General features: G+C 39.3%; 3 protein-coding genes and 1 pseudogene across 4 annotated transcripts; 2 read left to right on the forward strand and 2 right to left on the reverse strand.

The window, feature by feature from the left end:
- Positions 1-122: 122 nt before the first annotated feature.
- GCK72_005038 (uncharacterized protein) lies at positions 123-3,328 on the reverse strand (the record flags this gene model as incomplete). Its single annotated transcript, XM_003117169.2, has 10 exons — positions 123-255; positions 303-422; positions 777-987; positions 1,038-1,221; positions 1,267-1,487; positions 1,531-1,601; positions 1,662-2,293; positions 2,648-2,964; positions 3,011-3,139; positions 3,238-3,328. The coding sequence occupies 10 exons, from the start codon at positions 3,326-3,328 to the stop codon at positions 123-125; spliced, it is 2,109 nt and encodes a 702-aa protein (XP_003117217.2).
- A 1,184-nt stretch (positions 3,329-4,512) lies between these two features.
- Positions 4,513-6,212, forward strand: GCK72_005039 (uncharacterized protein; the record flags this gene model as incomplete). The annotated part of the gene is made up of 7 exons (XM_053725000.1): positions 4,513-4,676; positions 4,954-5,112; positions 5,161-5,278; positions 5,327-5,512; positions 5,565-5,790; positions 5,842-6,131; positions 6,180-6,212. The coding sequence occupies 7 exons, from the start codon at positions 4,513-4,515 to the stop codon at positions 6,210-6,212; spliced, it is 1,176 nt and encodes a 391-aa protein (XP_053589194.1).
- Positions 6,213-6,560: 348 nt separating this feature from the next.
- On the reverse strand, positions 6,561-8,384 carry GCK72_005040 (uncharacterized protein; the record flags this gene model as incomplete). Its single annotated transcript, XM_003117277.2, has 5 exons — positions 6,561-7,019; positions 7,082-7,453; positions 7,503-7,808; positions 7,856-8,161; positions 8,331-8,384. The coding sequence occupies 5 exons, from the start codon at positions 8,382-8,384 to the stop codon at positions 6,561-6,563; spliced, it is 1,497 nt and encodes a 498-aa protein (XP_003117325.2).
- Positions 8,385-9,085: 701 nt separating this feature from the next.
- GCK72_005041 lies at positions 9,086-13,313 on the forward strand (annotated as a pseudogene). Its single transcript has 4 exons — positions 9,086-9,171; positions 11,553-11,728; positions 11,988-12,208; positions 13,215-13,313. Coding segments are annotated over exons 1-4 (582 nt in total).
- The last annotated feature ends 2 nt before the right edge of the window (positions 13,314-13,315 follow it).

Raw genomic sequence — 13,315 nt, forward strand, 5'->3', positions numbered from 1 at the left:
TTTTCCTGTTCATGTCATGTCAAAAGAGATTTTTATGATGCGTCCTTTATTATTGTAATAATTAGAAATTTCCCAGCTACTTCACTACAATTATTTTTATAATTAAAGTTATTATTTTTCGTTTAAATTGGAGTTTGCAATCCAGTTTGCACATCAGCAACAACTCGATCATCATCGTCATCAAAGAATGCTGAACCAGCGGACCCTGGCGATTGGGAGAGACGATTGGGACGTTGGGAATGAGAAATTGTTTGCCTGGAAGAACAAGTTCAATGTCAACCGTAAGATGAGTCACTGCTTACATCAGAGTTCTATCTCGGTACAAATCTTGACTCATTTTGCGATGATTAGCCATGTTGAGATGGCGGACAATCTTCGGATTGTAACACTTGGGATCCGATACCATACGAACTAGGAAGGATCTGTGACAAGAAGCATTGCATAGTTTTTAGTCAGTGCGACCGATTCATTCAACAAAACTCAAGCAATTCACAGGAAATAAAATGAATACATTAATTAGTTAGTGAAGTGGAGAACCCATGCGACAAAATGAAAAGAATATGAGTAGCAAAATTCTAAAATCAGTTAGAGTGTGAAGGGATGCCATGCAATAAATTCAACAATTAGAGTGATTTGAAAACAAAAGAAGATAAAAATAATAATAACGAGAATGTACACGAATCACACATCACGAAACCAAAATTTCAGGAGACAACGGTGCGGGTTTTAGGTCGTTTTCTGGTGCACTAGATAGATCAAGCGGTTCTGGAGTGTACCTCTTCTTTGCGAGGCTTTCGTGTTGTTTTTGGGCTAGAATCTCTTCTTTTGACAGTTGTCGTTCCAATCTCTGACCAGTTTCCGCGTTCGCTGAGTTTTGTCGAGCAAGAACTTTTTCGGGCGTCTCTGAAATGTTGAGGTCAGCGACCATCTCCTCCAGAGCAACAGCTTCTTCGTCCTCCTCAGCAATTGCCGCTTTCACACTATCGTCTGAAAATGGGAATGTTGCGAAACTGATAAGAGATTTACCGAATACTCACGTAATACATGCTGTGTAGCCTGTGAAATTATCTCATAGGCGACCTCAATGTCCTTATCGGTCGCATTTTCGGCACAGACACAGAAACGAATGACGAAACGATCACCGAGAGAGGCGGGAACCATATGAATACGTCCTGAGGCGTTGAGACGGGTGAGAAGAGTTTGGTTGAGCTCATCGTCTCCCTGAAAATATCAATTGGTTTGAGAATAAAACTATATTTCGACTACCTTCATTCGGAAGCAAACAAGTCCCATAATGACCTCATTGACGATTTCAAACTTGGCATCAGCTCTCAAAAGTGTCTCCATCTTCTTGGCCAATCGCACGTGCTCACGAATATACTTTTGAAGACCGTCAATTCCGTACATTCGAATAACGAACCACAACTTCAGAGATCGGAAGCGACGACTCAATGGGATTCCCCAGTGACGATAGTCGATGGATTTGTCTGAAATTGAGATAGTTTTGCAAAAACAAAAACGCTTCCGTACCCATCCAGCTGTGTTGTAGATAGAGTGGATCAACGACGAGAGCCTGAGTGAGTTTGAAACGATCACGTACCCTGAAAGATTGGACATTTTGAATTCCTTGAAGTTTGCGATAAGCTTTTATCAATGTTTACCACATAGTACTGCAATCAAAATTGATAAGAAGCCACTTGTTTGGGTTTGTGTTGAACGACATTGCGTATTCGATACCGTTCATCAATGGACGGAATTCTGGACAAATGAATGCAGAGCCAGAGTAGGCGGCATCCACGTGAAGCCACAACTCGTTTTCTTTGCAGATTGGGCCAATTTCAGAGAGAACATCGAAAGAACAGCAAGAAGTTGTACCTAGAGTAGTGGAGACAAAGAATGGAATCAATCCGAGATTACGATCTTCTTGAATCGCATTTCGAAGAGTTTCTCCGCGAAGACGGAACTTCGAGTCTGTCTCCAGAATTCGCAGCTTGACCATTCCAATCATACAAGCCTTCTCCACAGATGAGTGAGCTTCCTTCGAGCAATAAGCGATAAGTTTCGAGAGCAAGAGTCCCTCCTCAACGAATGGGAATCTCTGACGAAGTTCCTTCATAATTTCGAATCTTGCAGCCAGAAGAGTGACAAAATTACATTCAGATGCACTTGATTGAATCACACCACCACCTTTTCCGTTCTCCGTCAATGGAAGAAACTCGGCTGGCAAACCGATCATTTTTCCAAACCAATCGAGCATGATCAGCTCGAGTTCCGTCATTGCTGGGCATGCCGCCTGCAAATAATTGTTTTTGAATACTGACAATGTTCAATGTTCACTGAAACAGTTTGTTCTGACTTTTGATTTAATCAGACATCATATTCGTTGAAACAGAGACAAACAAAACAAACATTTTCGAGAAATGATTAAAAGAAATCAGGGTAATTTCGATAAGATGACGCAACTTTTAGCGCGAGAAACATCAGTAGTAGTGTCTAAACTGTTTAGCAGAACTATAGTTAGTGTACTTTAAAAGTTCAAGGGTGTAGTGGACTGTAAACAACATATCGATCACATTTGTTAGTCACGTCAACAGCACAACGACATGTTGCAACTCGATGTCACAAACACATGTCTGGAAATTCTTACCCATGAGAATCCAACGCATCCAATTGCATCACTCAACATATCGGCTATAATTGATGGGAAAGAATTTCCAGCCGGGAAATACGCGTGAAATCTTGGATGTTGCCAATGAGTGATTCCTGGCATGATAAGCTTCTCAAAGTCTTCCATAACGGATTCAAATGATTCAGGAGCATTCGGCGCTTCCGATGGAATCAAATCTTTCAGATATCCTGGCTCAATGGCCGGAACGACACGACGTTTCTGAATGTTCTCCAGATAATCGACAATGTAGTCGACAGTTTCCTTTCCGTATTGACGGAACTCGTCGCGTGACATTCCTGAAACTAGATCGGACTTGAAAAGAAACAAAAACAGCTGACTTACCGTTATTACCGTTTTGAGTCGGATCCTCGACAGTCGGTGTCGAATCCATGTTTGGAGTAGATGGAATTGTTGTAGAAGCTCTTGAGCTGCTACTGCTGCCCTCGGCTGTCGTCTCGCTCATCGAAGGTCCTTCAAATTCGATTATTTTTCGAGTGGAAGGTGAAAAGTTAGAAGTTTATTAAAAGAAATCGAGAAAAGTCGGGAAAAAAATGAGAAGAAAAACGTACTGGATGGAGACAAAGAATTCCGAATTCGTGTGGTTTTTTCTTGATAGTAAGTGTTCAGACTCTTGAATGCATTTCCGAGCCCGTAAACCATTTGGGCGGTACTGGAAAAGCGACGATGATCGCACACTTAATTGACCAATTCGGGGAGCGTTTGCACACACTTTATGCTGAGACTTTTCCCTGAAACTAATGGATTTTTAATGGTTATGCGTCGGGGAAAAAAAAGAAAACTATAGAGGAAATATGAAAACGTATGGGAATGGACGTTATATTCGACGAAACGTTTCGACGGGAGAATTCTGAGAGTCAAGAAATGAAAAAGTGCACAGGCAACAAGCTTCTCCGATAGTTACAGTCGCAATTGATAAGAAAAAGCATCAGAAATCGACTAAAAATCACGGAAAACACGGGAAAAACACGACGAGAAATTTGAAATAGATAGACTGAAATTTTGAAAAAATGAAGGTTCCCGCGCTCGCGCACTTTTGTATTAAAGGCGCATTAGTTATATTTTTCGTCGAGTCTCATAACGATGCAAAAATTACTGTAGAAAAAACTGATTGTGAGACAAAAATCCTGAAAAGCTGTAATAAAAAATAGAAAACAAAAGTCAATAAAAAGAGAAAAAGTTGAAAATAGCGTAAAAACTTCAGAATTCTATACTCTCAAAATAGATGGATGACGTCTTCCTCTTTTCTATTTTCCTTCTTTCACTTCTTTTCTCCATATCCACTCAAAATGCCTACGGTAGTCAGTCGTCGACGGGGATTTCGGGGTGTGCATGCAATTGACATCGAACCACTTAGAGCACGTATAACGCTGCTCTTGACGCCTAATAGGAATTCAGAAATTCAGAAATCCGGGATAACATCGGAGTACGAATTGAGGAGATAAGTGAAGGGTGTGTAAATATGGATGACGTCATTCGAAAGATCTGGAAATTCTGAAAATATCTGGAAAAATTTCCCATTCTTTCCCCAAATCTATTAATCACAATTAAAACTCTTCAAACTCCCGCCCAGTCACTCTTGCCACGTGGCTCCATCCATGATGATGCCGCAGAGCGCATTTCCAACAACCGGAGAGCCCAAAAAAATGTCTGCACACCTGTTTTAACATAGACATCTATACCCCCGATAATAACAACGCAAACATCGGAAATGAAGGGCGGGAGGGCGATTTATATTTACATTCATTTAGTGGTGCTCCTGGTCACTCTCTCCGTTTCCAAAAGAGAAAAATGCTCGGTTGGGCACACGGACGGCTCATACAGAAATGTACGACAAGATCAATGTCATTTCGTTCTTCCTCTATTTCTCTATTGTCTGTGCGCAACAACCGCAGTTCACGTGTCCGAATAATGCGAACCCGTTGGTGGCGAATAGTGGGACCAACTTGTTTTGCACGTCCATTGGATCTAATACGGACTGCCCGACGAGGTAGGATTCGGATGGCTTTTTGGAGAACTTGTGCGATTATGAAATATTTTATTATGGCTGATTATGAGAGTCATAGAAACCGCTAATAGATTCAATCCCGGAATTATGAAGGTGTTGTGAATACCGTAATCCAGTAGTTTCTATATTAGCTCTACCAAAAACCCCTTGAGGAATTTCTCATTTCCTCCGAATCTCTCAATTTCTCACGGAATTTTCTTTGGTTTCGGTAGAGCGCGGTTGTAAGATGCGAACAGTCAATATTCCTTTAAAATTTCAGTTCCATCTGCACCACGGCTGCCAACGCTGCGGGTGTCCTAATCTGCTGTTCACAAGCAACCGGCATCAACCCAGTATGTCCTAATAGTGCAATCTCTCAGCCATCTGCAATTGGTTATGTGGAATGTGCAATCAACAATCCAGTTAATTGTCTTGTTGGGTAATTTGATAACTATAGAAATTTAAAATTAAATCGAAGAATCTTCAGATTCCAATGTGTGCAATCCTCTAATATAGCGAGCACATTCATATGTTGTTCCACATCTACATCGGTTTCTTCTTGTCCTTCAGACTTCACTCCAGCACTTGGAGCCAATGGGGGAACTGTGAGTCTTTTTCTTCAATTTAGTACTCAATTTTTAATTATTCTTCAGATTGCATGTAGCCCCTCCGCCACCACATGTCCAACTGGATCTTCCTGTATGCAAAGTACTTTAAATTCAGCATTCATCTGTTGTAGATCCGCGAATTCCCAAAGAATATGCTCTAACAATCAGAATGCGTTGATCACAAATGGAGCACTAGAGCTGTGCACCACACCAGGGACTCAATGTTCATCGGTACATTCAACCCAACTTATTCAGAATAAACTGAAAATTATTATTTTTCCAGACTGGCTATACATGCCAACTCTCTGTTCTTCTAGCAACTTATGTGTGTTGCGGACAAGGTTCCACTGGCGGAACTTCTATTGGATGTGCAGATGGACGGCCTGTATACCAACAGATTGCTGGAGAGACATATCAATGTGAGATTACGAGTACTATCACAAGTTGTCCGACCGGTTATGATTGTGCACCTTCTGATGATCCTTTTGTTGATGTTTGTTGTCTGACAGGTTTGATTTTCTGAGAAATCTTCTTCTTCTTCTTCATGAAAATTATTTCAGGATCCACACCAATCCCTGAAAATCTTTCCTGTCCCACTGGCTGGAATCCTTATCGAAACGAAGTTGACAATGCAGTCCGTACCTGCACAGCTGTCCTTGACACCTCCTGTCCAATTGGTTTCTCTTGTGCTCCTTCCAATCAAGTGTCCCAGTTTCTATGTTGTCGTCTTGCTAGTTCTCTGGTATGTATCAATGGGAAGACGTTACTTGTGAATGGAGCACCGAAACTGTGTACACCGACAACTTATAGTCAGTGTCCGTATAATTATTCGTGTCAGCAGAGTGTGAATGTAAGTGGATTTTTTGTCAGGACGATTTTCATATTGACTTTTTTTCAGCCAACTGTGACAGTATGCTGCTCTAACACCTGATTGCTTGCAGTTAATTAACTAATTTAATTATATGTATATTTTGAAAAAAACCTGAAGAAAAGATATAGATTTACTTCAATGAAGTAGAACACTGTTTTGGACATCAAACATTTCATTTATTGAATTAACAATCAAAAAATTAGGTATACATATCTGGGAGTCAACCGGAAAACAATTTCAAGAGAAACCGAAGCGATATTTCACAATCAGAGGCCCAGAAATGAGAAAATACGTAAATTTCGAGAAGTTTTCGGAGGTAGATTATTAGTTACAAATTGAAAAGAAATACAACTTTTGTATGATAATGAAACACCTGGACCCCTAATCTCTCGGTCCCTCTCCCTCCTCTCAATGCAAAACAACATTATCATAAATCTTCTTCAACGCCGTCTCGATTTCATCCACATGTTCCTTGCCACGTGTCTCTGCGATAATCTTCACTTTGACATGGAATACATCTGTCGAAATCCATGCTCTTTCATGGAAAATATCCTTGATCGATGCTCCCAAATGAGCAATTGTAGACGTCAACTCGGCGATTCCTCCTGGTCTATCGGAGACAACAACTTCCAATCGAATAAGTCTTCCATCCACAGCCAATCCTCTTTCAATTGATCTTCCGAGAACTGTTGTATCAATATTTCCTCCGGATAGAATCGACACAACTTTCTTTCCCTTCAATTCGGGCACTTTTCCTTCCAGAATTGCCGCCAACCCAACAGCTCCTCCTCCTTCAACAACAGCTTTCTCAACTTCCAATAATCGGAGAATACTCAATGCAATACTTTCTTCTTTCACTGTGATTACCTGCAACGTTTTCTTTTTTCTTATCTTTTCTGACCTAGTTATCAGTTAGTCTCTTTACAAACCTTATCAATCAACCCTTTTGCAGTTTCCAATGAATTTCCGCCGACGGTTGGAACGGCCAAACCATCGGCAAGTGAAGCTTTCGCCTGTGCTGTTATGATATGACCAATTTCATAAGCTTCGGTGAATGAAGGGCAGGTTTCTGCTTCAATTCCATAGACATGAACCTCTGGCTTCAGAGTCTTCACTGCCACAGCAATTCCAGCAATCAATCCTCCGCCACCTACTGGCACAAGAATGGCATCAACATCTGGGACTTGATCCAAAATTTCTAATCCAATAGTTCCTTGACCAGCGAGGATATCAATAGCATCATATCCATTTATATACTTTAAGTTGTGTTCCGTGGCGTGTTTCAGAGCAAACTCCTTGGCCTGAATCAAAAATTGTGAACCTTAAAATTCTAGGAATATATTTACTTACCACTGCAATAGTCTCTCCTTTGAGAATAACATTTGCTCCTAATGTTCTACAGAATTGAATTTTCATGAGTGGAGCAGTAACCGGCATTACTACTGTCACTGGAATGGTCATTTGTTGTCCGTGGTAGCTGAGTGCAAGGGCATGATTTCCAGCACTTGCAGCAATCACTCCGGCCTTTTTGTATTTCTCGGGAAGCCTGGAGAGAGCATATCGGGCTCCTCTCTCCTTGAATGATCCAGTGACTTGCAAATACTCTTTTTTGAAGTATAAATCCATTTCGCATTTTGAGGATAGTTGGAGAGATCTCTGAAATTTAAGAAGGTTAATCAGTATGTGTGTCTGTCAGAACTCACGACGCATGGAGTACGTTGAACACCATTCTTGATATTGAATGCTGCACTCGAGATATCGGAAAACAACAATTTCTTTGGGTTCTCCGGGTCACAATCTGGATCGAAAATCGGGAGTTCTGCATCACTGTTGCTTCCGGAATTCTGTTTGTCCTTCACGAGTTCCTCGCCATGTGCTAAGAAAGCTTTGTGGAGTTTTCTGACGCGTTTGTTGTATTCCATTCCGTCTTCCTGACTGATACTGGCAGTTCGTTTTCGTTCGGCATGCTTCACACGGTTGTGATGGTTTTTTTGTGGTGTGGTCTCGTGCTGAAAGATAAATACGTTTTGAAAACTTATAGCTAGAGTACTTATTCGGAAGACTTGAATTCAAGTTTACAGTTTCCTGAAAGCTCAAGAATCCTGATTTCAAAATCTTAATAAATTATCTTTTTATTGAATACCGATAACAATTCAGAGCATTCCAATAATAACTCACTGTATGATCATGAGGAGGATGCACGACGGACTTCTTGCGGGATGGAGCAACCATTGTGAGGAAATCTGAAATTATCAATGACTCGTGGAATCACGGATTCAGTATTCAGAATTCAAACGATAATAAAAACAACATAAATCAATTTTCTTGAGTTTGCAAATAACAAAATCAAACGAATGAAACAGAAAAACAATCTGACGTAAGTCTTCGGAACGATGGAGTGATACTTGTTGTTGGTAATGTAACTAATCCAAAACAGACTGAATCTAGAGAACAGTCACTTCCCTCATTGTCACTTTATAGTGAGTCGATCGGCCAAAAATCGAGATAGGCAGATTTCGTTGACACGTGGGCAGATGGTGTCAGAGACTCCGCCCACTTTACCTCTAGATTGCATTGAATTCCTTATCAAATTCAGAAAAAAAGAAGACGAAATAGAGAAATGGAAGATAACGGTTTCAACGACGAAGTGTGTTTTAAGGTATCTTTAGAATCATAAAAAAGGTGTTTATATTGTTAAATGATCAGTCGATCGATACAATTTTGATGGTCATGGAAAGAGGGATAACACAGAGAGAAAGAGATCAAGGAGCGAAATGTGAACTGATCTATTTTATAGAGAAATGGATGTTGTAATTAAGAAGTGACACAACATGAGATTTATATAGGCAATAATAACGGAGAAGCAAAGTTCAGTTGATGATGTTTTCATTGGCTGAATTCTGTTGATTCGGAGAGTTTCGAACAAAGCACTGATGACGTCGTGGTTCTCAGATTCATGGAGACGTGCCACGGAAGCTTGTTCGTCTTATGAAGTGTCTTCTGAACTGGTGACGTGTTGGTAGAAGGTGTCTGGTGATAGTCTCCACGTGCTGAAGGACATTTTGGACGTCACCAAGTCATGGTTTATATGCGAGACGGGGTAATTTAAGTTTAATGGCCTAATTGGTGGGGACATTGGTTTTGAGGGCAAATTGTTCATTTTGGAGGGGTTTCTAAACGGATTTTGGTTACTGTAGTTATCGGGTGACAACAGACACTGAAAGTATGAGAAATTCCAAATTGAATATCAACTGAAACTGAATATAGCGCAAGAGTCGCTAAAAGTGAGACTGGCGTCATTTTATGAGATTTTATTTTTAGAGTTTTGTTTTGATAGACAAATATCATCTGCAAGTTGCATAAGTTCCTAACCATTTGGCTAGCAAAAATATCGTCCACATTTTAGAATATTGAAAAAATTTTGAAGTTTGAACACATCTCAATGATCTTAAAATTGATTACAACTATCCAAACTTTCTTTCAATGACATAAAATCTTCTGGTCTAACCCAACCCAATATAGGCAATAATAACGGAGAAGCAAAGTTCAGTTGATGATGCTTTCATTGGCTGAATTGTGTTGATTCGGAGAGTTTCGAACAACTGATGACGTCGTGGTTCTCAGATTCATGGAGATTTTGAATTTAATGGCCTAATTGATGGGACATGAGTTTTGAGGACAAATTGTTCATTTAGAATGTTATTTTTTCAGATGTTGGATACCAGAGATCTCGGGTGACAGTAGATGTTTACGTCGTGAAAAACTTTAGAATTGAAAGTCAACTGAAGCTGAATGTAGTGGAAAATGGGAATATGTCCAACCTCAAAGAAATGCAGACTGTCGTCGTTCTCAGAAAGATTTTGAGAAATAGAGTACTGTCATCTTGAAAACGATTCTAACTATTCAATCTTCCAATGACATCAACTCTCCTCGTCCCATTTTGTTGTTGACCTCTCTCGTCAATCATTTCCAATTTTCTATCAACACGTGCAAATTACTGATTGAAATGATCCTTTGAACTCATTACCAAATTATCGAATTCCTTTTCCTGTTTTTCAATGAAATGGAGATTGTTGTTTGAGAGGTGCAAGACGAACCAAGTACATTCGGAAACACGAGATACGGGCGCTTTTTTCGCTGTGAACAAAATGAGAACAGTTCAAAAAGTGTGATCGGAAATGAAATAGGAAAGATGAAATGATAAGGAATTTGAGGGAAAAGGTGAAAAAAAGAAGGGATATTGAAAAAGTTGTCTGACGGACACTTTATATGGTTGTGAGTAAGAGTACAAACTACAGTTACAATTGAGAAAAAGATGGGAATGTCTCAATTTGAAGTACGTTGTAAAAAGTCGATTTGTCACTGATATCTGTCATTGAATGACCTTCGATTAACTGGAAATTTGGAAACTGGAAATCAGAAGTTGAGGGTTCAAAGAACTGTTATCGAAATGAATTCACAAAAACAAGTGATATTGGGAAATTATTTTTATGAGTGAGGCGAGTCTGTAGAAGATTGTGATAATGTCTTTATGGGTGTGTCGAACCGGAAACGTAAACCTACCAGTTCAGTGTCGTTAAGTGAATTTATTGAGAAAACAAATGATAATGTACGTATCATGTCTGAAGAAGTAGATTTGAAGAGCCTGATTTTCTCTATTTCTCATACCATCGAATCCATTCAATGAAAAAACCTATGTTTTATATCGCGAAACAAAACAATTGTGTATAAAGTTGAGTAGATTCCATGGATTTCTAATTTCGTTACCCGTTTGAAATTGATTTGAGATCAAAAAAGTGCTCAATTCCACGTGACATCTTCATTTCCTAGCTTTTCCATACCTAGGCATATACAAATCTATGAATATCTTTGTTCGTATTACAGATACAGAAAAACGGTTTTCACCATTCGAACGAGCATGTTTTCTTACATCAGATTTGATTGATTACTCATTTCCTTACCCGTTTGAATTCAGAAGAAATAATAGCTGAAAGGCTGAAAACCTAATTTTTCTGACTAGTGAGTCTATTTCTCCCCAGAAAGCACGTTTTTTTGTCTCATTCGATAGAGAAATTTGTTTTCTACATTCACTTTTTTCATCCATTGCGTCTTCTGGAAATTTGAAAAAAAACTGCATTTTTAGTGGAAACAATAAAATAATTTAATTTAAACTTGAAAAAATAGGGTTCACGTTTCTTTCGCATTGTGCCAAAAAACCGCAACGTGGCAAAAACTTGAACTTCATTTGAAATTGTATATTATTTATTCTTGAGTTTAAAAGGTTTTAATTCTTTTTTCTCATTTCTTGTCACTGTCCTCCACTTTCCTCTACTTCCTGATCTCAAAGTATAACGTAAGTAGGCTCGTTAGTGTCTCTTTTCCTAAATTTCCTTTTTTCAGAATGGCTTGTGAAATTACAGTAGGAAGTAGTCTAAAAGACATCTCTTTTGTGAATTCCGACATCATCGCTGCTTTGGAAAGTAATTCGATCAAACTCTACCGAACGGATACTTCCAGAAGAATTATGACGATTGGGTGTGAAGAGGAAACTAAACAGCTCCATAGAGCTAATACAAGTAAGTTTTCTTTTTCAAACCTTCTTAAATTAACGTGTTGCTTCAGACTGCTTTCTGATACAATATACGGGAATCAGGATTCTGAAAATCAGAACGGGCAGCTGATAGGTGGCACACTCTTGGAGAGAGCGAGGAGATACTGGCCAGTCACTGGAGATCGGAAAGAATGGCCACCATCGTTGAAAATAAGTTGAGCTGAAGCAGAATGCATGAGTAAGTTTTCTTTTTGAAACCTTCTTAAATTATCATGTTGGTTCAGACTGCTTTCTGATTCAAAATGCGGGAATCAGCATTTTGAAAATTAAAACGGGACAGCTGGTCAGGTGGCATACTGTTGGAGACAACGAGGAGATTCTGGCCAGTCACATGAACTCGGCAACGGAAAAAATGGTCTGCATAGTTGAGGACAAGCAGCACAAATCCAGAAGCGTTGTGATTATCGATGGGAGAAGTTCGAACAAAGCCACCTCATTGATTGAGGTATGTTTTAGTCAAAAACTCATTTAAATAACTGGTATCGTTCCGGAGCTGATTACTAGGTAATGGTCAGAATTGACTTAGCAGTTCAGCAACGAAAACTGCCAAAATCAAAAGTTAATCGAATACTGGTGAGATCAGTTTTCAAAAATTGCTGAGTGGCCTCCAAAATCCAGATATTCTGGTCTAAAAATACAAACTTAATACAGTACCGCCCAAAAGGTTATCAACCTTGGCTGTGTTCAGTTGAAAATGACCAACTTTGAGAGTGTGTCATGGTAATATTGATTGTTCCACAAAGTAGATTTTTAATGAACTATACAGAACAAAGGTAGATCTTCATTTTTGTAGTTGACAACTGTTTTGTACGATTTTTTTTCACCGGCTTCAATGTCTCCGTTCTTTTTGACATAGGACAATACAAATAGAACAGAATCTAATAGTTTCCCAATCATACCAAAATCATCAGCAGATGATGTAAGATTAAAAACTTTCAATCCATAAATACGAAACATAACTTTTTCAGGTGTTGTGATCGGAGTGGTTGTTCGATCTGGAGGTCAAAACAGAACGGGAGGAAATTGAGAGAATTCTGCAAGAAACCCTCTAGAAGATGTCGTCTCCAGTTCATCGGAATAATCAATTCTCGACTCCGCCACTTCTTGACTCCACCATTACCCGTTTCTCAATTTACTAATTCATCCCATTTTGCCATTATGTCTGTTGTCACTACCCTCCGTTTTATCGCTTTCACATTCCCTCGGTTTCTACATTTCTTGATCTCCCCCTTTTTTTTACTCGAAACTATCTCGTGAGGAACCGTTTCAAGTCTTTTGTATCTCTATGTTTTCCTTTTCGTCGCAACTGTTATTATAAAATAATGAAAACTGATAAAAATTTTGTTTATTATTTTTTCGCATCTTACTCATTAGCCGAGCATTTTTATTAACAACCGCGAGCAAAGTTAAGGTGATGATGCTTTCATTGGCTGAATTGTGTTGATTCGCAGAGTTTCCAACAAAGGACTGATGGTTCTCAGATTGGAGACGTGCTACGTAAGCTTGTTCGTCCTTATGACATGTCTTCTGAACTGGTGACGTGTTGGTAGAA

This window comes from Caenorhabditis remanei, chromosome II (genome assembly GCF_010183535.1).
Source record: "Caenorhabditis remanei strain PX506 chromosome II, whole genome shotgun sequence".
In the NCBI taxonomy this organism is placed as follows: domain Eukaryota; kingdom Metazoa; phylum Nematoda; class Chromadorea; order Rhabditida; family Rhabditidae; genus Caenorhabditis; species Caenorhabditis remanei.